At 39.4% G+C, this 25198-nt stretch overlaps 1 protein-coding gene across 1 annotated transcript; it reads right to left on the reverse strand.

Annotated features, from left to right (window-relative positions):
* Positions 1-1861: 1861 nt before the first annotated feature.
* On the reverse strand, positions 1862-24485 carry LOC139729780 (tRNA-dihydrouridine(20) synthase [NAD(P)+]-like). Its single transcript, XM_071640714.1, has 12 exons — positions 24357-24485; positions 20987-21032; positions 20461-20596; positions 13960-14068; positions 12806-12871; positions 12034-12191; positions 11102-11270; positions 9678-9799; positions 8191-8334; positions 7505-7595; positions 2849-2922; positions 1862-2261 (listed from the first exon to the last, which is right to left on the reverse strand). The coding sequence occupies exons 1-12, from the start codon at positions 24477-24479 to the stop codon at positions 1901-1903; spliced, it is 1599 nt and encodes a 532-aa protein (XP_071496815.1). The 5' UTR covers positions 24480-24485; the 3' UTR covers positions 1862-1900.
* Positions 24486-25198: the final 713 nt, after the last annotated feature.

Here is a 25198-nt window from a genome sequence, read left to right on the forward strand (position 1 = left end):
ATAAATACAAATACAGTGTACATTAATATTACATATACAGTAAAGATTCAACAGTCAAAACTTGGCATACAGGAACAGTTATCAGTCAATGTGAACCTATCAAGTAATGCATTTGATGCACCAATTTACATATTCACTAACCTGATAATTATGTGGTTCATAATTATGTGGTTCATAATTATGTAGTTCTTTTTGAAAAACATTGAAAAAAGGGTAAAAATATGGTTCTATAATTGCATATAGAGTACAGTGTATTTGATGATTTGATATCTATCTCCTTTTTTTCTTATTTAGACAGTAAGTATGATTATAATCTGCATCCATTAATTTTTAAGCATGTAAGCAATAAGAGATATGGCATACATACTTCAGAACTTGCTATCATTACATTTAGTATGATGATTTGTGATATAAGCCAGTCAATGTTAATCACTCAAGGTTGTTTGTGTGTTTTGATGCATAGCGCCACCTGTGGCAGGTGTAAAGAGAGTTCTGGTGTATACTGCTTTCAGGAATAATGTGCCTTATCTTGGTTGGCTGGAATTGCTGTGAATAAAGTGAATATTTCATCCAAATGAACCTCAACTAGTGTCTTTCTTCATTTGTGACCGAACATAATAAATGAAAATGCTGATTATGTAATTTCATGATTTAATTGCAAGCAGAATTACAGTAATGATTGATATTATGATTACTGTTTTCTGCCGAGTTCAAAGTTCCATCAATGAATACAAATAGCATCAAGCCTTTAGTAGTTTATAGTAATGTTTGCATGATGATACTAAAAGGACATCACATTTACACACATTTTGTTCACTTCTTAGAACAAACAGCGTGTTTATTAAAAAGGAATCTCTGATAACAAAAGGTAAAGGTTATACAGTGTATGCTCCTATGTGTTTGTCTGTCTTCTGGAATATTGTAATACGCAAATTTTGATTTTTAAAAGTCCCAGTATGGGAATGGTGACAAAATCACACTTAGAATCACAGTAATTTGGTTTAAAAATTATGATTATTCAAAATTCAATGATGAAATTGCACTTGAGAGTGAAAAGATGAATGCACCATGCAGGATTTGAACTCCAAACCCGACAAATCCAAAGCTTTGCCCACTATACCTTGGAGCTCACTCTACTCTTCTTCTATTAAAAAACACAAAACAAACCCCCAAAACCAAACTTAGTAAGTAATAGTACATTACAGTTCATATAAGACAGGTTCTATGGATGATTTACATATTGTGTTGTGGATGTGTCTGTGAAGGGTACTTCACTGGAGGAAATGAAAGCATTCGTTGAATTTAACAAGGAGTCATAAGCAAGTAAAATGTCACACCTCATTAAAATCCTAACATGACTGTAGTTCTTCTAGACCACCTCAACACACACCTGTATATACATGTATACTTAATGTATACTGATGTGAACCTACCAAAGCATTCATCTATTGCATCACAGATTCTATTAAAAGTGTGTATGCAAAGACTCATAAAATTGGTTGTGACAGCTTTCGCAGGGCCTATCTAATCAATGCCTAGTCTGCCTCACCTACTTCATGTTCATATCTTAGACTAAGCATCTTCCTCAGTGGTTGAGGTACGGAACATTTCCCCAAGTTCCTTGCTTGAAAAAAATTATTGGTAACATTCAAATAAAGTTTTTGAGCTTTCTAACTAATATGACAGCCAAATGTCAGCAACAGCGCTTGTCAGAAACGCACAAAAAATGTGATATCTTGATAGGGAAAATGTAATCAAGTTACAACATTTTGCAAGAAGACATGCTACAAGTTATAATACTATAAAAATAGTTGCTTCACACATGTATAATAAAAGGTTATATGCTATAGAATTAAATAATTCCATGAGAAAAGGTGAGTGTGTGCCACTGCACGGCATGTCACCTCTGTTCTGCACTCTGTCCCTCAAATTTGTCTGTTTTGGCTATTTCTGTCACCGGCTTTTGCAGTGAGTCTCCACACTCTAAATCTTGTGAAGAGTTTCCGGCCAACACTACATTCAGAGTGTTTTCCTTGTTCCCAACCTCCCCCGCTCCTCCATTGGATCGTTCATTTCTGCCGTCACGGAATGACTCTCCTCTCGTGGGATCGGTGCCAGTGGAGAGCGCCCTCTCGCAAATTCCACTGGTCTCCTTCGGCTCGGCGAGGCTGTCGGACTTCACTGGGCACTCCAGGGACAGTCCTAGTTCCATGGCACACACTGCCGCAGCAGCCTGCTCTGCATTCTTCTTGCTCTTCTCCCTATAGAGGGCGACATGTGAGACATTGTGGCCTGAATTCTTGATGGAAGAGGATTGTTTGACCCTTTAATTACTTAAATTAATGGCAAAGAAAGCAGAATTAGGGCTAGGTTCAATACCATATCATGCTCAAGTAAGCTTTGATAAATCCAGTAAATTCAGACAAAGACAATGGGAGAGGTTTCATTACACTTTGACGTAAAATAAGAAAGAAGGTAAAAAAGTTTTGCTCCCGACTCCAAACTGTGCACCTCGTCATTTCTAATTTTCTGTATCATTCCTTTGTCCCCTAAAACATAGCTACATAAAGCATGTTTGTATGTTGCACTGTAAAATAATATGATCATCAGAGTCTTCACCAACAAATATAAGCTTTAAAAGAATAATATTGTTTTGATCAGAAAATAGTGAAACAGTTCATTTTTCTAGTAGTCATTAAGACTGAATATAGGCTAATTTTTTGTTTATCTACCAAAGAAAATGGTATGGTGCAGTTGAGGCATGTACAGTGTGTGCCATCCACTCACTAGTCATGTGACAAAGGGACTATCAGTCATGTGACCAAATCACTGTGAAATGTTGACTCACCATACACTAGAGGTATACTGGATGCAGTTCATCGTGACGACAGACTTGTACACTCGCATCGCAGGTTCTTCTTCCTGTCGAAGCAAAAAGAAGAAAGAATTCCTCAGACTCAATTACAAATTTCATCTGGTTTTACTGTCAGATTAAGAAGAACTAGAAATGTCGCTTTGGCGACTGGTATGCCTCCGCCATAATGCATGATTTTCCAAATAGGTCTAGATAGTACATGTGGACAATGTGTGATTACATTTTCACAAAATTGGCAAAATATTGAAATGACAAGTTTGTCACAAATGTGTTGAATGTTCACCTTCCTTGACCTAGGTTTAATTGGATGAATAGGAGAGCATGTATCTAGGGATTTAAGGACTTTAACTTGACTTTGACCCATTCATACATTTAGGCATTGAGTAATTTTCAAGGTACAGGTGTGGAGAAAAAAGTGCAATTTCTGAATTGAATAGTAAATTGTTACCATTTTCATCTGGCCCTTGACCTTAAAATTCATAAGATAATCACTTTCAGGTAGAACATGCATAATATGTACTTAAGTTTCAAGATTGAGCCACTTCCGAGATATGGAGGAAAAAGTTAGTTCAGCACTTTCACTTGATCTTTGACCTTTTGACCTTTGAGGCAAAAAAAGAAGAAAAAAAAAACTTTCCAGAGAATTTCTATTAGGTTACACATGCATACACCAAGTGTAAAAAAAAATAACCCTGCTGGCATTGCATGAATATGAGGGAAATAGTAAAATTTTGAAGTGTTGCACTTGACCTTTGACCCCTGACCTTTGACCCCATGAACCCTACATTCTCTAGATAATCACTTCCAGTCAGTACATGTATATACTATGTTCCATGAAGATACCTTGAACAATTTTCCAAGGTACGGAGAAAAAAAATAAGTTTTAATATTTTTACTTGACCTTTTGACCTTTGACCTTTGACCTCATGACCCAAACTTTCACCAGAGAATCTTAATTGGGTAATACAAGTATACACTAAGTTTCAAGCAAATATCTTCAAGCATTCAATAGATATGGTGGAAATAGTGAAATTTTATGTATTTGACCCTGACCTTTTGACCTTTGACCTTTGACCTCATGACCCAAACTTCCACCAGAGAATCTTAATTGGGTAATACACGTATACACTAAGTTTCAAGAAAATATCTTCAGGCATTCAATAGATATGGTGGAAATAGTGAAATTTTATGTATTTGACCTTGACCTTTTGACCTTTGACCTTGAGCATGTGCACCCAAAAGTTGATAGGCACAACTTCACCCCCTAATACACATACATGCCAAGTTTCATTAGGATACCTCAACAGGTTTTGATAGTTACCTTGTCCACAAAATTCATTACGGACGGACGGAAGGACGGACGGACGGACGGACGGAAGGACGGACGGATGGACAACCCGAAAACATAATGCCTCCGGCACCACTTTGTGGCGGAGGCATAAAAAGAACTAGATTCTACTTGTTGTTTGTCATTTCAATTGATAAATGCACCAAACTGCATGTACTTTTGCAAAACACAAATGACTTGATCAAATAAGAACAATTTCAAATTCAGTAAGTATAGCTAAAAACAATTTTCATCTACGTGCAAACCCTATATACCTTTGTATACAACACAAACTACTGCATTACTATTATGATCTGTATGAGTATTCACCATGCATGTGATTTCTATTTCATTGCTTGTTTTTTGCTGAACACCTTGAAAAGAGAAATGGCATGCAACTTTCTCCAAGCAGTCTATATTTGTGCCAGGTAAAGGTTCAGATTTTGAAATTTGTCATATACATAGCTTATACACATTACACATACCACAAGGTCTGCAGTACTGGTACTGCTTTGTAAATAACAATGCAACTGGGTCTCATTGTGACAATGCTAGATAATACTTGTTCCACCTTATCGGGAGTGACACAACATTGTCTTCATGCACTATATATTTTGTGAATCACATCAAAGGATTTCCTACTGTCACATTATCCAGAAGATCAGCAATAGCATAATCATGATATACAACGTTACATCAAAGTTACACAAATTACAATACAGGGGAAACTCGGTATAACGAACACTGCTATAACGAGATATTGGTTATAACGAGGAAATTTTCTTGGTCCCAAATTTCCTTCCACACAAGTCTATGTAAAATGCTACTCTTATAGCGAGATCGGCTATAACGAAATAACTGCTATAACGAGATAAATTTTGTGACTTCCAAACAAAGAAAAACATAGTAAATCAAACCTGCTATAGCGAAGTCCGGACGATTTTGAAAAAAATTAACCAAAATCTACATAAATAAAGGACCATAATGACTAAGTTTCATTGAAAAAGACCCTCCCAACTCGCCACAATCGATTTTTTAGCATCACTAATTTTGAATCGTAACCGTTCGATTTCTGTACGCCGGCGAGAAAGATCACGTGACAGCGTGACGTTTCATCCTCACATTGCTTTTTGCTTGGAGCGTCAGCTGGCTCGGGGGAGCCCTGCTTGAGCAACGGTGATACGGGCCAAGCAAGCGGTAGTAGCGTACCGCTCAACAGTCTCTGACCACACAGCGGATGCACGCGGCATGATCTACTGCTTCATTAAAAAAATGCCGATGTGTCAAGTGTTAGGGTGTTGTCAATACTTCAACTTTACTAGTAAGTCTTCAAATTGAAGAAATATTTCGATTTTAAATTGATATCTATCCACGATACTACCTTTCCATGATCCTGAATGCTACAACACGCAGCCCGATTACGCTGTGTGTATTGGGCTGCTGGTCGTAGTTACCGGCGCGGCGCGGCGGCGGTACCAAGCTGGCGCTGACGTTTCTTCCTCGGTTCAAGTTACATGTATACTGTCGTATTTTATCACCGTCAGACACACTTTTCAACAGTCTCGGACAACAAAAGAGGCAATAATTCTGACATTGACAGACTGATTTCAGATTGTTCACTCTCAGAAGTCGAAAAAACGATCGCGGATTGTGATAGCACTTGGCAGCAGCAGACGTAAATGTATGCCTGCACAGCCCGACAACAGCTAATGCATTGTAAGTGATGGGGTGGACACTAATAAGTACGGCAGTATTATAATACATACATATTTCAATTTAAACGAAAATGTTATAGCATTGCAACTATTTTACATTAATCTTTGAAGATTTTATATAGATATATAACGAAGATTATTTGAATAAAGGAATACAGCGTTTGGCAACAGCACTCCTAAATCGGTGTACGGTCTCCTGCAGTAGCGCCGACAAGGCACACATGCAGATACCGCCCGCAGTCAGCAGTGCAATGGGAGATCGATGCGTAGCTGGGCTTCGCTCGCGGTGCTCTCAGCTGAGGAAACTGCGCCCGATACGTCACGCGCAATGCATCCTGGGACAGATAGTACGAAGGGCAGCTCGCGACGGATTCGAACATGAAGAATTACCTTATTTTAAAAAAAAATCATAGTAAATGTATCTGATGGTCTTTTCTCGTCGGGAAAAGGGTAATAGGTTCATGAAATATTGTTCTTTACACACGAAACGGCTGATAATCGTCCGGACTTCCCCTTTAAGCAAAATGCTTTCGGTAAAGCTTTACTTCGCCTGTGCTAGAGCTATCATCTTCCGAGATTGTAAAGCTTGATGCGCCAAAAACTGTCTTGTACACACATAATCATTTTCTTCAGTGCACTCCAGCTAGCACTGCATGTTGTACGTGTGAAGTGTATGTGTGCACGCACACTGGTACATGCAGAAAATGTGGTGGGACGGCCATATGTGTACATGACATCATCATGACGTTTAGCAGGTGTGAGGCAATCGGATGCTGTGATTGGCCTTCTACTTAGGGAATTCCCCGTCTTCACACACACGCAGTCATAATGTACATACAGAATGTGTCACATACACACACAGCATTGTGCAGACCATATTCAAGCTTTCCACACAACACACACCCATACGATAACCACATACCAATCCACAGACGATCTTGATACAATCGCAAGCTATACAAATTTACAAATTCACACATCTACAATTAATAAGAAACACATTCTTGATATTGGATTTCCTTGGCGAAAAACATCTTCTTGCCCATAAAGGTGAGTAATTCCCTTGCACACAATATCAAGTTATCAGTATTGATTGACATATGATGGGTAGTCCCACATGTGCAAATTAATGTCTTTATTTTATGCCTTCTTTTATGCCTACTGATATAACGAGATATCGGCTATAACGAGGAAAATGACTCGGTCCCGACCATCTCGTTATATCGAGTTTCCACTGTATAAAACAACTAATTTCCAGATATCATAAAACTGCTATGATATGAAAAGACTTGGTAAAGCTGTATTGCCTCCAAGCTGAAGTCAGCTGAACATTTTTGTATATGACATGGGTCATTCAAATACCAGTCAGTGATTGGATTAAAAGTGATCATGTAACAGCAGACCATTTTTTATGTTACCTCATCTATCTATGGGCATACAGAAAATTTTGGGGACCATTATCCCAATGGAGAGCATTTGTATACAAAAATAGCAAAAAAGAGGGATTTTGCATCATAAACTTCCCCAGAAAATTGCAGTTTTTATGTTTCATTTTGTGTTGTTGTTGTAGCTGAAGTTTTTGCTTACTGTGACATAGCTGGGCCGAGGCCAGTGCATCGCATGGGAATACTCCAGAAGAAGCCCCTTGAAAGATGTTCTGGCTGAACGCAGCATTTTCCTGGGCAATAAAAGAGTTGTCATCGCCAGACACGGTACAACAGTTTAATATACATTTATTGTAATGTCTAAACTGTCTCCTAAGGCTACAGTTTACAAATACAATGCACAGAGGTTCTCTTCATGCAACTAATTCTAATCTGTACATTTGTTCTTTTTGTGCATCCCTTCATGATTGAAAATGTGGGATTACTTGAAGCTTGTATCTTTACTACAAGGGCATATGGCACAAGCAAGGAGCATATATATAATGCACTTGAGGATTGACAGAAAATTCTTGTATATTGTATCTTTGTCTCCCACATCTATTAAAGCGCATACCAAGATACAAGTTGCACTCCTTCAAGTCTTTGAAGAGTACATGTAACCAGTGGGAAAGAAACAGTACAAACTGAAACTTAAACATGTAGACAGGTTGATATACCACTTGGATGAAATATGAAAAGGAACAAAAGAAATCTGAATCAAGGTTTTGTATTTGCAGACAGAACTATCTTATCAATTGAATTAACTTATCAATAGAACTGATTATCAACAGAACTATTCTATCAATAAAATGAACTTATCAACAGAACTAATTTATTAGTAAAACTAACTTATCAATTTTGACAGGAGCCTCGGTGATGTAGCTGCCATCGTCCAGCTTGCGTCTCTTGGGTTTCCTGGCTTCCTTCAGCTCCTCAGACTTGGCACGACTTGCAGCGATGCCATCATAGTAGTCTGACAAGCCATAAATGGCACTGGTGAGATAACAAATTATATATAGAGAATATCAAAGATGTGACAGAATTAATGGGAAGAGATGGCAACATTCAGACTTTCCACACAACTGAATGATATTGAATTACATTCTTGACTTCTATTTCAGTTCTATGAAAAGATATTGTGCATATTTATTCATAGCAATAAGAAAACACCTGCTGAATACAGTGGAGGAAAGTGATTATTTCATACTGCGTCACTGTCACATTATATCTACAGAGTACCAATGTGATGATGTCACAGTCTTTTGTTATATATAGCTTGGGTTAGAACAAGGTGCGAGCATAGACACTTGAGCCTGGTGAGGTTGTTCAGAACCAGTTTTCATGGTGATGAATAGCTTGACATCAAAGTTTGGTACTCTATGATTTCCTTTCAATGGGAAAAAAAAAATGTTAATGAGATCTGTTCCCAGGATTATTATTCTGTTTATCTAGCTATATATCTATCCATTAGCCATTTATTTATCTACCAATCTAATTTATCAACCTAATATTCGACCTTACAGAAATCTCTCTATCTGCTTACCTATCTAACAATCTATTTATCTATTTACCACTTACACTCATGTATAAGGCGCATCTTTTTTTGTCCTGAAAAATATCGAAAGTTGGGAGTGTGCCTTATACATAAATGCAAGTACCTGCGTCTGTGTTTGTTTTTTTCTGCCCGATGTCCAAAGTCATGGTGTGCCTTATACATGTAAATGAGTGTTTACTGTATACTTGAATTTCTACTGATCAATCAACCTAATGTCCATGCTATACATTTCATGGCGTATTCATTTTCAAAAGTGTGAGTTGACTGATATTCCCTAACATCAAAATGTCAGACACACGACAACATATATCTCTGTCCGGGCTTAATGGGCCTGTGCAACACAAAAGCATGTTGACTTATATTGATTTATAATGCTCTGACCACCACCACTATGTCCCGAAGAATATCTAAATTCTTGCCATGTATCTTATAATAATTTTCCAACTATTTTTCTTTGGATTACTTAGAAACGCCAACAAAAAACCTATCAAACCAAGATTCTGTCAATGACATCATCTGTCTTACACTAGTAAAGTATTAACATTATTAACAGAAGACATAGGAATGCACCTCCCACTTGACTGAGCACAACTGGCATGTTTCTATGTTTCCCTGCAATGTCTTTGCTAATCATATTAGAAACATAGAAACATGCAATAAAATATATGGCACCTATTCATGTATTCATTTGGCCACATACATAATGCTGAGGGCATCATGAATCCACACAAGTCAACAAGCAATGGTATTGCATAGTTCCTTTATTAACGGTGTCCCTCACCAGATCTCCTGCACGCCCCTTGAGTGCTGGAGGAGTTGCCCCTGCTCTGACTGCACCTCTTCCCGTAGGATCTGCTGGATGCAGTACTTCATGTTGGTGTACGTGTTATCATAGTCCACCGCCTACAGCACCATCATCGCCGGAATGCAGGGATAGTAAAAATATTGCAGGAACATATCAAAAGGAAGGATGATATAGGTATTCATACATGTATAGATACAGAAAGCAGAACAAAGCTTGGGCATCAAAGCAGTCTTGTATGACTGACATGACTAAGTGGATGTCACAATTTTTAAAGACTTCTTTAGATTATTCATTTAGAATAGCAAATACTTACAGGTGTAATTGGAAGAATATAGCCATATAGGTATCTTTTAGCCCCCTGCTTCTTAAAGGGAAGGTAAACCCAAAGAGCAATGTGGATTGAGTGAAAGCAGCAACATTAGTAGAACACATCAGTGAAAGTTTAAGGAAAATCGGACAATCGACGCAAAAGTTATGAATTTTTAAAGTTCTGGTGTTGGAACCACTGGATGAGGAGACTACTAGAGGATATGACGTATGAGTGGACAACAATACAAAGAAAAGATAAAGGAAATTCAACAAAAATTCACTTTTCTAGAATTATGAAAGAGCAATGGACCAACTTTTTTTCAGAAAGCAGGGGGAACAATTGCTACCCTTAACATATGTCAATATCAAGTTGATGGAATTTGTAATTTTCATGAAAAATGGATTTTTGTAGAATTTTCTTTATATTTTCTTGGTATTGTTGTCCACTCATACGTCATAACCTCTAGTAGTCTCCTCATCCAGCGGTTCCAACACCAAAACTTTAAAAATTCATAACTTTTGCATCGATTGTCCGATTTTCTTCAAACTTTCACTGATGTGTTCTACTAATGTTGCTGCTTTCACTCAATCCACATTGCTCTTGGGGTTTATCTTCCCTTTAACTGGAGGGCCATGAAGCTCTCTCAGGTGGGCTTTGATGTTGGCCAAAAAAAATACATTCAAAAATATTTGTATTCTAACTGGGCACTGAAGAAACTTATATGAGCCAAAGTGGACTCAGGTTATAAAAGGTTGAGAAGCATTGGTCTAAGAAACAGATTAAATAAGCAAAGAGTAATAACTTTACTCAGTTAAGCACTAACAGACTTCCCATCCAGTGTTTATTATTGATCTATGTGCAGTGTTTGTTTGTTTTTTGCTTTGTTTTGGGCTTTTTTGTGTTTTCTTTTTTCCAGTGAGAAAATGACTGCTGAGTGGGTGAGTGTGAGATGGGTTGCTGGCAGGGGCATGATACTCATACCGTAGGCATTAGACTTGGTACGTATGTAGGTCTGATATACCTCAGAGTGCCGTTTCATGTATGCAATCATTCCCCGTGGATGTGACACAGACCCCATAGTGATACTCACATACTGGATGTATCTCTTGATGACTGCCTCCATGGGCAGCTTGCCCTCTTTCCTGAAGATGGACGGGTTCCATTGTGCCTCCCTGGCAATCATCACAGATGAGGCTCCGGTCAACTCCTTGAATCGCTCAATGTCTTCATAGGTCTTCAGGATATCAAGGGAGCCCCCACTGGACAGAAGAAGACACAGAAATAAGCCAGATATTCCCTGCTACTGTATAAGTTACTATTTTCACGAGGGTTTAATTTTCGCGAAGTTCACGAATCTCAGTTGGACCGCGAATTTAACAACACGCGAAAATGTCACCATATGCTAAGGTAGTAGTGCACTCATGTAGGCCTCTGTGCCAATTCGCAAAAACAGCATCTCGCGAAAATGTCCAATGTTCACAAAAGTAAAATGCATGCGAAAGTGCTTTTCTACACAATGCATTCCATGCCTGAGGCGATTCACAAACGTTCTTTTCCACGAAAATGGACATTGGCTCTGATTTGCAAAGGTTTCCTTTCTGGTTTTACAGAATGGCACTATTACATGACCATGCCACCCAGCTTCCAACCCTACCACCACCCAACTTACATTGAAAAATACACAAAAACTTTCTCTTTAAACATTACTTTTCCCTTTAATCACCTAGTGATGATTGGTCAATGTAATAATTAGGTATTCTTTTTTTTTTTTCTACAATAGGAAATGTATCCTTACTGTATGTAACATGGGCAATGGTAGTGTGGCAGTATGCATGATAGCAATAATTCAAAAATGCAATGAAGAACTGACGGATTTTTTACAACCATTACCTGCATGTCATACACTCTACAAAATTCAAAAGAAGTACCAAGTGTCTACAGAGGTACACAACACTGTACAAGATACTAATGACAAAACATTTTGGAGCTAATGGATCTCTCTTTATGAACAACAAATCTCACTTAGCAATCACAGGAATGCTGACACTTTCCGCCACAGCCTTGATGACATCACAGTGACACGGGTGACGAGGTCTCTCCTCCTTTAGTCGACCATGGACAGCGAGGGCAGCAACACCAGTCGTCTCTATCATCTTGGCTAGAGATATGGTGTCCTCCAACTGCATGGCATGTAAATAAAGTGTCATCATAATTATACAAAGAGAAGACAGGGAAGCTATGGAACTGTGAGGCGATGACATCAAAGCCTCACCTAATTTGTACAGGTGATTGAAAGACTATTATCACTGTCTTGAGAAAATGCAAGAAACCTTTCAAGTTTCAAAACTTCTTAACTTGATTTCAGTGAAAAATTCATGGTTTTAATTATTTTAATTTTGTTCTTTTGAATGGTGTCAACTTAGAAAATGTGCAGTGCATTTTCAAATTACTAATTGTTTCTGTACTTCTGAAAATACATTAAATATTACCATTTATACACTGAATTACATGTAGGTTGATTTGGTATGATGAATTGCTTACCTTTCAGTCACATAATTGCAAGAAAGTCAAAGGTACGCATGTAACAATAGTCCTTATCAATATCTGAGTTGTACTTTAAAAAACAAACAAATCAAAAACACATATGTCGCAAAGCATTTCAGTCAAGGCCCTCTTTTCTGTCCACACGAATTTGACCGACACCTGATTGACAACATTCCTCGACACTGCACATAATAGTACAGCAGAGGTGCAATTGCATTGAACAGCTGCGAAAGATGGCTTCAACATTTACCTTTGGCAGGATACGGATCTTGCACGTGACTGGTATCTTCACCCCCTTGACTAATGTCGTCAAGATCTGAACAAACAAACAAACGAACAAACAACAACAAATACAAGATTGGTAAAATGCAATGCTAGTGTGATAAGCAAAGCTTTCCTTGAAACAAAAAATCATTCTTTTCTTTTCTCTTGGTAACAAGCCTGCTCAATCTAATGATATTTAGGCTCATGGATATTGTTCAGTGGTAACAAAGCATCATGAAAACATATCAAAAAGAGAAATTGGATAATAATATTCTACCAGAAATAAATTACATGAAAATGATCCGATTGCTAAAGGCTTGAATGATTCACTTGTGACCCTGACATATACATTTGTTATATATGTATATAACACACTGCAAGACCTTTAAGTAAGTTGTGGTTGTTGTTGAAGTTGTTGTTGTTGTAGTAATAGTAGTAGTGGTAGTAGTAGTAGCAGTAGTAGTAGTAGTAGTAGTAGTAGTTGTTGTTGTTGTTGTTAACATGTCATGCCCTATACAGGGTGGCCCAAAAAGAACGGAACACCTAAGATCTTTAATTACAGCAATATTGTTGCGAATATGTCATTACTTTGCATACTGTTGAAAAGGCCATTCTTTTTCCAATAGAATGACACCAAATTCTTTGATTTTGGTTAATGCGTTATGATTTTACGACCATTTTTGTGAACCCTTGCAATTTTCAAAATGTGATCATTTTGCACTCTCAGAGATACCGAAATCAGTGATAATTCGGCTTACCGTAGAACCAGTAGCGTTCACAATGTGCGGAATGTGGGGCGGACGGTGTGATTGTCGTCAGGTCGTCTCATTCACAATGGTAACGGACAATGACAGCCACATTCCACACATTGTGAACATTACTGGTTCTATGGCAAGCCGAATTCTCGCTGATTTCGGTGTCTCTGAGAGTTGAAAATATGGGCCTAAAATCGTAATGCATGAACCACAATTAAAGAGCTTGGCATCATTCTATTGGAAAAAGAATGGCCTTTCCAATAGTATGCAAAATAATTACATATTTGCAACGATATTGCTGAAATTAAAGGTGTTCCGTTCTTTCTGGGCCACCCTGTATATTTATGTTTCTGTGGGTAAACATGAGAATTTTGGTCTGAGTTACCTCTCGTATCTTGTCAGGCTTAGTGAGGAGTGCTGCTCCCATACCTCCCTTCAGAGAGAAATCCTTTGGGCAGCCCATGTTGACATCTATTCCAGATACATCCTGCTCTCTGATGGAAAGAAACACAATGCAGCACATAAGCAATGCTGCAGGCCAGTGGAAGAGAGGTGTGAAATGAGATGAAGAGATGGGACAGATTGCACAATAGGGAGTGCCATTTCACTTTGAATCTGCACTGCAGACATTTAGATGACGATTGTGATGGCCCTTCTCCTCTTTCCCCGCACCGTGTTGCAAAGTAGCTTTAGATTTCGTGAAGATGCAGCCTATACAAAGTAAAACGACTGCATCAAGTAGCTCTCTGCGTCGTGCATTTGAGCATATACCATGCAAAAATACCCAGAACCAACTGTGAACACTCACGCGCAGTGAGAGTGATTTTGATGAGAAATTTTGTGCATGCGCAGAAAAGTTTTTTTTCCCCCCCTCTAACATCCAGGTCGTGAAAATCTAAAGCTCCCAAACGCTATGTGATTGCAAACTCCTAGGCAGTGAAATAGGATACTAAGATGATTTTTTATGTTCCTATGTGTATCCATTTTACTTATTTACTAGCACATCATACTCGCAATATTTTAGGTTCAATTTCTCAATTTCTCTTCGAAGCTATCACTGCTTTGCTGCTTTTCAAAACAGTCTATCCACAGGAATTACCGATTGCCCATTCTACATCCTCTGTTTTCGCACAAAATCATGGTAATACAGAACAGAATAGCACAAGTCAAATCTAATTTTTTTTTTTAAAATTGTAATCATCCTTTGAATTGTTCACAGTCTTTAAATTCTACACAAATCCTTAGCAAATTTAGAGTATGCTTCATTTTCACTTTAAATACTGTAAAAGTGGAAAGTTTTGCGGTGTTGAAATTTTCGCAAATTTCGCGCAACCAGATGCTAGCGCGAAAATAAAAGCACACAAATATTTTTGCGTGTCATATGTTCCAGTAGTTGACGTCTTGATTCTGCGGAAATAAAAACATGCGAAGCTCTTCTTACCCGGCCAAGCGCGCAAAATTACCTGGTAGTCGCAAGAAAATATCCACTTTTACAGTATGTGATTCCATAACATGACAATAAATCAAAAAGCAGATATCATTCTCAGCTGAACCTTGACTCTGTTTGGCATCATACCATTAATAACTTACAATGAAAAAGTCTAAGCATTTGACTCTGCAATGCAGTAGACTAAAGAGTCATTCAACACCATTCTTAAAGTCACATCAAATTCATGCATATAAAGGCCGTGTAACACCATAACGCGGGCTTGTGGCGAGGAGGTAGTTTCCAGCACGTAGAAGATTTTCAGCGGGCGAACAAGAATGTTTGCAATTTTCATTCATGCCTTGTCATACCATACGGGGGAACTTCTGCGGCTTGACTTGCGGGGAAACAAATTTACTCCCCGGAGCTCTCCGCAGTTGGTCCGCACCTGGCAGTATCTAGTGCATAGTTGCCCGGAGGTGCTCACGCAAGTCCGATTTAACCGCAGCCAAGTTTTGAGCATGACCAAAACTTTTTCCGCGCGAGTCGCGGGAATGCCCGTAAAGGTCCACGCAGAACGCCAGTAGGAGACCCTTAGCAGCAGTACTTCCCAGGCAATTCCCACGCAGGTACTTCGCAGTCCTGTATGCAGCCAAGATAATGAAATTCTGTGAGATTTCAGCCTGACCACTAGAGGAATTCCTTCACTAAGTTGTCAGCCCCCACGCGACTGGTACAAAGGTCACACAGTATACTCGGAAGTATAACACGTCCAGCACGTAAGACACATGCGCTGACTCGCACAAATCCTTTTCCGCCCTCAGGAATGTCCGGTATGCTAGAAAATCCCTACACATAACAAGCCCGAGTAGCTTGCCCGTAAAGGTGTGACAGGGCCTAAACACGGTTGCGGGTAAAAAAATATGCGTGCACACCTCCGGGCGACTATTTTTGAGATATATGCTAGGTACTGTCATGTGCGGATATCTACGGGGACCTCCGGGTAGTCAAAATTGTTCTTTGCAAGTCGCACGCAAGGCTGGTGTGACACGGCCTTTAGGGTAAAAAAATCAGATGAACAGAATAGTTAAAGGGATGGTACAGGCAGGCCCCTTGGAGCAACTTTTTTCACAGGGGTGCTGAACCCCTGACCCACCCGTTCGGTTGCCGGACCATATTAGCAGCATTTCAGTATTGGGGGGGGGGGGGGGGGGGGGGATGCATAGGCCATACAAGCACTGTCGACATTTTTTTTTTTTTTTTTGGGGGGGGGGGGGGCAGTTGGAGGTGAAGGGAAGGATATAGAGACATTGAAGAGAGGGCGAAAAAGCCCTCTGCCGCACAAGGAAACTTTTGCATTTTTAGTGCAATTCAACAATCTTGTAAACACTTTATGTGGTAAATTTTGAAATTCTCCAATCAAAACAGAAAGAAAACTATGTTCATGGATGAAATGTTCTTGATCATGGTATCTGTTATCTCTTGATCAGTGTGTGAGTCTTCATTTTGTATAAGTCCATAGAAGGGGACCTAAAGGGGGAGGGTGTGGGAGGGGGTATCCCCCTCCCACTCAAGGGAGATTTTGAATTTACAGACCTGAAATTCAGCGTTCTGGTGCACACTTTTGGTGAAATATTTAAAGAAGTATGAAAAATGAATTTTCACAGAGATCAGAATGACCATTAAATCGGTGTATATAATCAGGTATTGTTCCGCGTGTGGGTCATCAGTTTAATAATTGTAATGAAGTTGATGAAGTGGGGATGGGATGGGTAGCCCCATCCAACACGATGGAGCTTTTGCATTTTTAGAATTGAAATACAATGTCCAAAGATCTGATGCAAACTCTTGGTGGAATATCCCAAAATTTATATCAGAGAAGTGTGTGTGGGTCTTTTCACTTTGTATAAGTCCATAGAAGGGAACCTAAAGGGAGATTTTGAATTTTCAGACCTGAAATTCAGCGTCCTGGTGCACACTTTTGGTGAAATTTTTAAAGAAGTACACTGTATAAAAAATAATTAATAACAGAAATGTGAATGACCATTAAATCGAGGCATATAGTCAGCTCTTCATCCGCGTGTGCGTCATCACTGTGTAATAAATATATGGCAGTTGATGAGGCAGGGATGGGAGGGGTAGCCCCCTCCCACACAACGGAGCTTTAGCATTTTTAGAATTGAAATACAATGTACAACGATCTGATGCACACTCTTGGTGGAAATACCTGAAATTTGTATCAGATCATAGTAAGGCATCTATGGAGGGAGACCAAGCAAGGGAAGGATGTGATGGGAGGATGTATCCCCCTCCTACATGAGAGAGATTTTGCATCTTTATAGTAATTGCAATGCAAAGATCTGGAATTTCTGGCGCATACTTCTGGTGGAATATGTAAATATCTAACATAGCCATAATCAATGCATGGGGCGGAGGCTAATATGCAGTAGCATATGGGGGAGGGTTTTGGAAGGGGGTGTCCCTTACTCCTCCCATTCGAGAGAGCCTTCGTACTTTGAGGATTGAAATGAAAATATATTGTTTATGATGGAATATTTGAAAAAAAAACGTCAAATAAAGAAGCATAAAGCTACTAAATGTAGTGGGGGAATAAAAGTAAACTGAAAGAGGACATCCCCCTTCCAAAATCAAGGAACTTTTGTTGACAGATCTGGTGCACACTTTTTCATGAAATATTCCGAAAAGGTGTCAATCTCATAAGTCTATACTAAGTGTATGGAAGTTGGCCTAACGGGGTAGGGTGTGGGAGGGGGTATCCCTCCCACACTAGGGACATTTTCCATTTTCAGAATTGAAATTAAACAATACGGTGCACTTTTGGTGAAATAACTGGACAGTTAGCAAGATCGTGGGGATTTTTTTTTTTTTTGGGGGGGTGTAGGGGGATGGAGAGGGTGGGGGTAAAGTGATCTGTTTGCACAGCCCACACCCAATATTTCTATTCAAGGATTGATGCCATTTAATACGAGGAAACTGTGGCATTTTTGAAATTCATGTGTCATTATCACGTAACAAATTTTTGATGGAATTTGGGAAATTATCAATACCCAAAGTGTACTGCTACAAAGTCTATGAAGGGGAACTAAGCGGGGAAATGGTTAAGGCCTATATAAATGAAAGGAGGATATTATTCCCACACGAGGGAACTTTTGCATTTTTTAAAACTGAAATGACAGATCTTTTTATGACTTTTATGAAATAATCATTCGGAAATATGTCAAACTAAAGATATGTACTAAATCCATGGGAAAGGATAAAAGGGGGAGGGCTATCCCCCTCCCACGCGAGAGAGATATTGTATTTTCAGAATTGAACTGCAACAATTCCTTGCATAGTTTCGGTAAAATATTTGGACAGTTTTCCATCAAAAAAGCAAGAAAATCTCTGACATCCCGAAACGCACCCCTGCACCCCTGCATACGAGGGAGCTTTTGAATACTCTAGAATAGACAGGAAAATATCGGTGGGAAGGGGTATTTCCCTCTAATACGACGGAGATTTCGCATTTTCAGAATTGACTGGTGCACACTTTGGGTAAAAGATTGGGACAGTTTCAAAAAAAAAAAAAAATCCACATCTTGGAAATGTTTGCTCCTCTGCCCCCTCCATCGACGCTCTCCTGGAGGGGGTACCCTCCCCTTAAATGAAGGAACTTTTGCATTTTTAGAATTGAAATTCAACAATCTAGTGAGCCCTTCAGGTAGCATATTTGAAAAAAAAAATTCAACAAAAAAGTAAGAAAAGTAAATATCCAGGGACAATAGGAATGCTTAAATAGTGCTGTCTGTGCTTATATAAGCTTGTTCTGTGTGGGAGGGAGACACGCCTCCCACGCTATGGAGATTTTGCATTTTCAGAAATGAAATTCAGTGATTTGATGCACACAGTTGGTGGGATATTTGGACAGTTTTCTATAAAAAAGAAACAATTTTCCATGTAAAGAAGATAAAAGTTGGGGGTGCAGAAGCACCCCCAACTTTTATTTTTCATAGGGGTGCTACGCCCCCCTGCTCCAAAAAGTCAGGGGTGCTGCAGCACCCCCAGCACCCCCGGCTCCCAGGGGCTTGGGTACAGTCTTGGTAGAGATGGGGTTCCAGGTTTCTAACATTTTTTGATGATGATTTTTTTGAGATAATAAGAAAACTCTTAGGAAATATAAAAGAGCATATAATTCTGAAGAGGAATTCACAGTTTATACGATGAAAATTTAATTTGAAATGGATAAGACATCCAAAACAAAGTGATCTTAATAAAAGGTGGGACCCACCTTTTATTAGAATCTAATACAGGGGAAACTCGGTATAACGAACACTGCTATAACGAGATATCGGTTATAACGAGGAAATTTTCTCGGTCCCAAATTTCCTTCCACACAAGTCTATGTAAAATGCTACTCTTATAGCGAGATCGGCTATAACGAAATAACTGCTATAACGAGATAAATTTTGTGACTTCCAAACAAAGAAAAACATAGTAAATCAAACCTGCTATAGCGAGGTAAAGCAAGATGCCTTCAGTAAAGCTTTACTTTGCCTGTGCTATCATCTTCCGAGATTGTAAAGCTTGATGCGCCAAAAACTGTCTTGTACACACATTATCATTTTCTTCAGTGCAATCCAGCTAGCACTGCATGTTGTACGTGTGAAGTGTGTGTGTGCACGCCATAGAGATGTCTATATATCTCTATGGTGCACGCACACTGATACATGCAGAAAATGTGGTGGGACGGCCATGACATCATCATGACGTTTAGCAGGTGTGAGGCAAACTGATGCTGTGATTGGCCTTCTACTTAGGGAATTCCCCGTCTTCACACACACACACGCAGTCATAATGTACATACAGAATGTGTCACATACACACACAGCATTGTGCAGACCATATTCAAGCTTTCCACACAACACACACCCATACAATAACCACATACCAATCCACAGACGATCTTGATACAATCGCAAGCTATATAAATTTACAAATTCAAACATCTACAATTAATAAGAAACACATTCTTGATATTGGATTTCCTTGGCGAAAAACATCTTCTTACCCATAAAGGTGAGTAATTCCCTCACACACAATATCAAGTTATCAGTATTGATTGAAATATGATGGGTAGTCCCACATGTGCAAATTAATGTCTTTATTTTATGCCTTCTTTTATGCCTACTGATATAACGAGATATCGGCTATAACGAGGAAAATGACTTGGTCCCGACCATCTCGTTATATCGAGTTTCCACTGTATACCTAAGTATCTTGCAAAAAGTTAAAAGCTGAATCCTCACCTCAACAAATACTAACTGTCCCTATAAGGTTTCATCAGACTTTGAAAGGATAATAAAAACGTTAAAGGACTTTACGGAACCAATCTTTATCACTGTTGGCAGGAGGATGGGAAGAGTGTGGGTTTGAAGAGAATCAATCCATTGGTTAACTTACATCATCTTGGCCACTTTTAGGGCTCTCTGGGCATCAGCTGTGCCCATCTGGAAGACAAGTCTGTCCTTCTCTCGTGCACAAGTGCGGAAAACCACTATGTCATCTTTAGTAATGTAATCGACAGTCCCAAGAATATCTGGAAAAAAGTTGATAAAAAGATATATCATGGTCTATCTTGGATGATGCAAACTGTACTATTGGGTCGCACACAAAACAAATGTTAGTTTTGACAGAAAATATTTTATAACCATTAATGCACTCTGAAATGAAATTTCATGACAATACATTTCATTGTTATTTAAGAACCCAACAGGTAAAACAACACTGGAAGGTACTTAAAGAAATAGTGATATCTACATCTATTATTCAATGCAACTCTTATTTCCTAACTTCCTGTGGAATAGGAAAGCACACTGAAATCTGCATGTAAGTGACTTGGTACATTTTTTGTACTTTTTTGTGTTAATTTGTTGTGCAACATTTTGCATACTAAATATTCTATTCAAATTAGTTTCTACAATCTTACCATTTGTCTGTCTCCTGCAGGACAGCATCTTGAAGTCAATCAACTCCTATAGGCAGGAAAATGACAATTTTACACATATACTAGAAGCATACAGCGATGTTATTTGATATTGCAAACTTATCATGATAAGGCAACTGTTAAAATCTACAACATAGATGAGTTTTCAGGACATCATCCATGTAACTATTTTCAAGATATATGGTTTTACATTCCTGCAACTCATATCTTTCTATTTATGCCAATTTCATTCAAAGATCAAAGGGTATACCTGATCACATACCAGGTAGACATAATGTACTAAGTAGTCATACGTCCAGATACATTATATGTATATTATTAATTTGACACCAGAATGAACGCAGAATGAATACAGTTCTAAACACATAAGAACAGTGTTTCAATTAACTAATTAATTAATTTTCAATTAACTTACACAATTTCCAATTTCAGTGATCAGAATTATAGTAGGAAGTGACCAATTTTAGATCAAACTGTCCTAAGCATAGCAAGTGAATCGAAATGGCTTTGACTTCATTTCATTGCACAGTTGTGTGAAGTGAAATTAAAAGCCACCATCCTGTCCCAAGATGGCAAATTAAAGACCTAATAAAATGGTTTAGGCGTTTTTTTCTCAAAGATGTAACAATATTAAATGTTAAATTCTAAGTAATTCTATGGTTGTGCGGGGTTTCTTACTGTTCTGAATTTTGTTCTATATTTGTTAACATAATGGATGCAATTTCCTCGGTTTTGGAAAACTTGCTATACTTTCGCCGCATGCGGCGCACTATCACTTCTCAATTGTGATGACGTCTAAGAACGGAGTCGTCGAAATTGATTGTCCGACCAGCCTAGCCATAGCCAGCGAGCTGGCAAGGCTATGGTAGCGCAGCGCAGCGACAGCCGGCGCGCCTGCGGCTAGCGCTGGCGGGGGAGCGAGCTAGCGAGCGCATATCAGGTGCTGCGCTAGCTGCACTATTGTCATTGGCTAAGCCTTTAGACAAAAGAATATTTAATGAATTGTATTGGATTTAATACTGCCAATAATACAGATTACAACTGTGGTACGCTTGGATATCCATTATTTTCGGCAAACTCGTGAAATGGGCCCCACCACTGCGTGTCTGTACTAATACTACGGCGACTCGCCTGTTTAAATACTCGTGAATTCAGCCCCACCGTGTGGCGTTCATCGGTAGGTAAGCACGGCGGTGGGGCTGCCTTCCACAGTCAATACTCGTGAATGCGGCAAAAATGACTTCCTAATATGTCCCTCGACTAATTTAACGGCCAATTTAACCATAAAAACAACCCTACCTAACCCTAAACCCTAGTGCATTTATAGGAGGACCTACCCTTGCTTGCTATAAACGCACGGGTACGGTGCAAGCGCACTGCAGTAGGGCCTATCATTTTCACGATAGCCCCACCACCACGGCGTGTCTGTACTAATACTACGGCGACTCGTCTGCTTCATAGGCCTAGACCTACTCGTGAATTCAGCCCCACCGTGGCGTTCATCGGTAGATAAGCACGGCATTGGGGCTTCCTTCCACAGTATGATTTGTAGCATAAAACAAAAACTACTCGACCATCATTCTTGGTATCGTTTTTCTTAGAAAATGGCGCATCTAAATTACTGATAACAAATATTGCTGAAACTGACCATTGGAAACTGGTTAGGGCCTAGGCCTTTTTTTTTTCTTTTTCTTTTTTTTTTTTGAGCCACGACCCACCCTGTAACATATCCCCCTAGAGTGTGGCCTCTGTACTACAAACCCCGGGACGCTCCGTGTACACAGTTACACACTGTGGGAGTACTGCGTGTTGGGGCTGGTCGCAGTTATACTACTACCAAAGATTCTGCTATTACTACTTACTAGTCTAAACTAGACCTAGTGGTAATGGTACTACTACTAGTAGTAGTACTAGTAGACTACTACTACTAGTAGACTGCTACTACTAGTAGACTACTAGTAGACTGCTACTAGATCTACTACTAAGTACTAGACTATACTACTAGTAAACTTGTTAGCGCCGGCCGACGGGCCAGGCCACGGCCGGGACGCTCCAGCTTGCTGCGGCCGGAGTAGCCGCTCACTTTGTGAGCGAGCTGGGTCTGTTCTTCTACTACTTACTAGACAAACAGTTACAACTTACAATGTCAATCATGTAGAATACAGTATAACGTTAAACTATATGGGGGCATACCAGACATACCCACTCTGTATTTCCCAGGCGATCGTTTCCGTGAGGTCTATTCTCGGACTTGGTGCCATGTTCATACGCTCTTGCACTGGCAGCGGGTACCCGGTGAGATGCACCTGGACAACGGTAAGGTTCAGGTGCAGCCCCACGATAACGTTCTGGTTCATCGGCTGCCTCTCCCTCCCCATCTTCCCCTTCAACTTCATGTGCCTCCTCTTCTTCTCCGCTATCGTCAGAGCTGCAGTCTTCATCATCATCATCATCATCATCATCAACGTCGAAGTTTACCCATATAGGGGAAGACATTATGCTCGAGGTACCAGGTATTTGTGCAAACTAACTTACTGATAATGTACATGGTACTAAAATGCGTACATGTCGACAGTATGGGTCGACCGGGAGCGCACATCCCGCGGGGCCCGGGCCTGGCCGGGCTAGCTAACGTGTACGCGCGTGTACCAAGCTAGTAATCTAAGTGCTTGTGCTGAGCGGCGTCTGCTAACTGAGCACAACTCCGTGCTTATACGTCATCAATCGGTTCAGGGGTGTTGGTCACGTGACTATCTTTTTCGCAAAAGCTGCAACGAGGTCCTCCAAAAATGTGATATTTGGGGGAGTTTCTAGACGCGATAAAAACCGGAACGACACTGACAACATATTTACATTGATAATCATGACATATATTTTACATTTCTTTTGCATATTAAAACATTTTGCAAGCATTTTATTAGGTCTTTAACAACAAATCTCTTGTGAATACTAGCAAATGTTTCTTGCAAATATTATTACACTGAGATCCTGATGCAACTGCAGCTTGGGAGATTCATAAATCATTTATCCACTCGACTAAGGGCTAACTTGCACTTTAGAACACCCCCCCCCCCCCCCCTCAAATTGCCAGTAACAATTAATAAAGTAACAACGATCAGTAGTAAGCAAACAGGCTGAACTTGTTCTTGTTCCAATTTATATCCCTCTCACAGAGTATGGCTGAACATCAGTGTGAAAGAATATGCAATTACAGGAACAGGCAGCAATTATGAGTGGTTGAATGATCAATGCACATCAAGGGTTTAAATGAAAGTCCATAATATTCATCTGCATAATTTTCATTTCACTTTCCAGAAATGTACTATCAGGCAGCAGCAACGAATGACATTACCTCACAGTAAACAATGTCAGCACCATATTCTAGGGATAACAGCCTGGTTGGCAAGGTGCCAATCCGCACCATAGGAGCCAAGATGACTTTGTTGGCATATCTCAGTCTCCCTGCAGCTGCCATACTGATCAAAATCTGCATCATGAGAAACACAGCAACAAAAGGACAAAAGGTAATTTTATCCAAACAAACAACAACAACCAGAACAAAACAACAACACCAAAGCAAGAATAATGTTTGCTCAATTGTAATTCTGAGCAGAGGGTTAACGATCATCTACTAAGGTTTTGACCTTCAAACCTTCAACAATCAGCCTATATACAGTAATATTATACAGACCACACTGCCACAGTGCCAGGGAAAGAAGAGAAAAATCACACCCCTGAGTATGCACCAGGACAACACCCACAATATTCCTAATAACCCATGTGTGAAAACAAGTACCTATCAATGCTTGGGAATAAAAAATGGCAGGACTCCATGAGAATGCATTCAAATGGATCAATCATTTTTCCTGCCTCTCCACTGTAGCTATGAAAAAAAGAAAGAAGAGTAGAAAATATGTTAGGCTCTTGCTTTCATCCATTATTCTAGAGTTTTAAAGGCCCAATTCTCTGTGAGTTTAACTAGTTTAAGGCAGATATGCCTCTAAACACTTGAGAACTCTAGTGAATGAGAAAAGCACTGCTTCCCTCTGATGCATCTGGCAATGTTTTAGACAATTTCTTGATATTCACAGCCAAAGTAAGATCTAAAGATATACCGGTATCTAAAAAACACAGTGTAGATACTAAAATATGTGATGATACAATTAAATGTTAACATATCAAGAACAAGGTTAT

This window comes from Diadema antillarum, unplaced genomic scaffold, assembly GCF_040938485.1.
Source record: "Diadema antillarum isolate AM-2024a unplaced genomic scaffold, OU_Dant_1.0 seq00000263_RagTag, whole genome shotgun sequence".
In the NCBI taxonomy this organism is placed as follows: Eukaryota; Metazoa; Echinodermata; class Echinoidea; order Diadematoida; family Diadematidae; genus Diadema; species Diadema antillarum.

What these genes read in the sequence shown, in the direction of transcription:
- LOC139729780 (XM_071640714.1), bottom strand. Translation starts at nt 24,479, where the DNA reads ATGGCAGCTGCAGGGAGACTGAGATATGCCAACAAAGTCATCTTGGCT. An exon ending in AGATCCGTATCCTGCCAAAG is followed by an intron (nt 12,192 to 12,805) that starts GTAAATGTTGAA and finishes CATGCCATGCAG; the next exon opens with TTGGAGGACACCATATCTCT. An exon ending in AGGGGCGTGCAGGAGATCTG is followed by an intron (nt 8,335 to 9,677) that starts GTGAGGGACACC and finishes TTATCTCACCAG; the next exon opens with TGCCATTTATGGCTTGTCAG.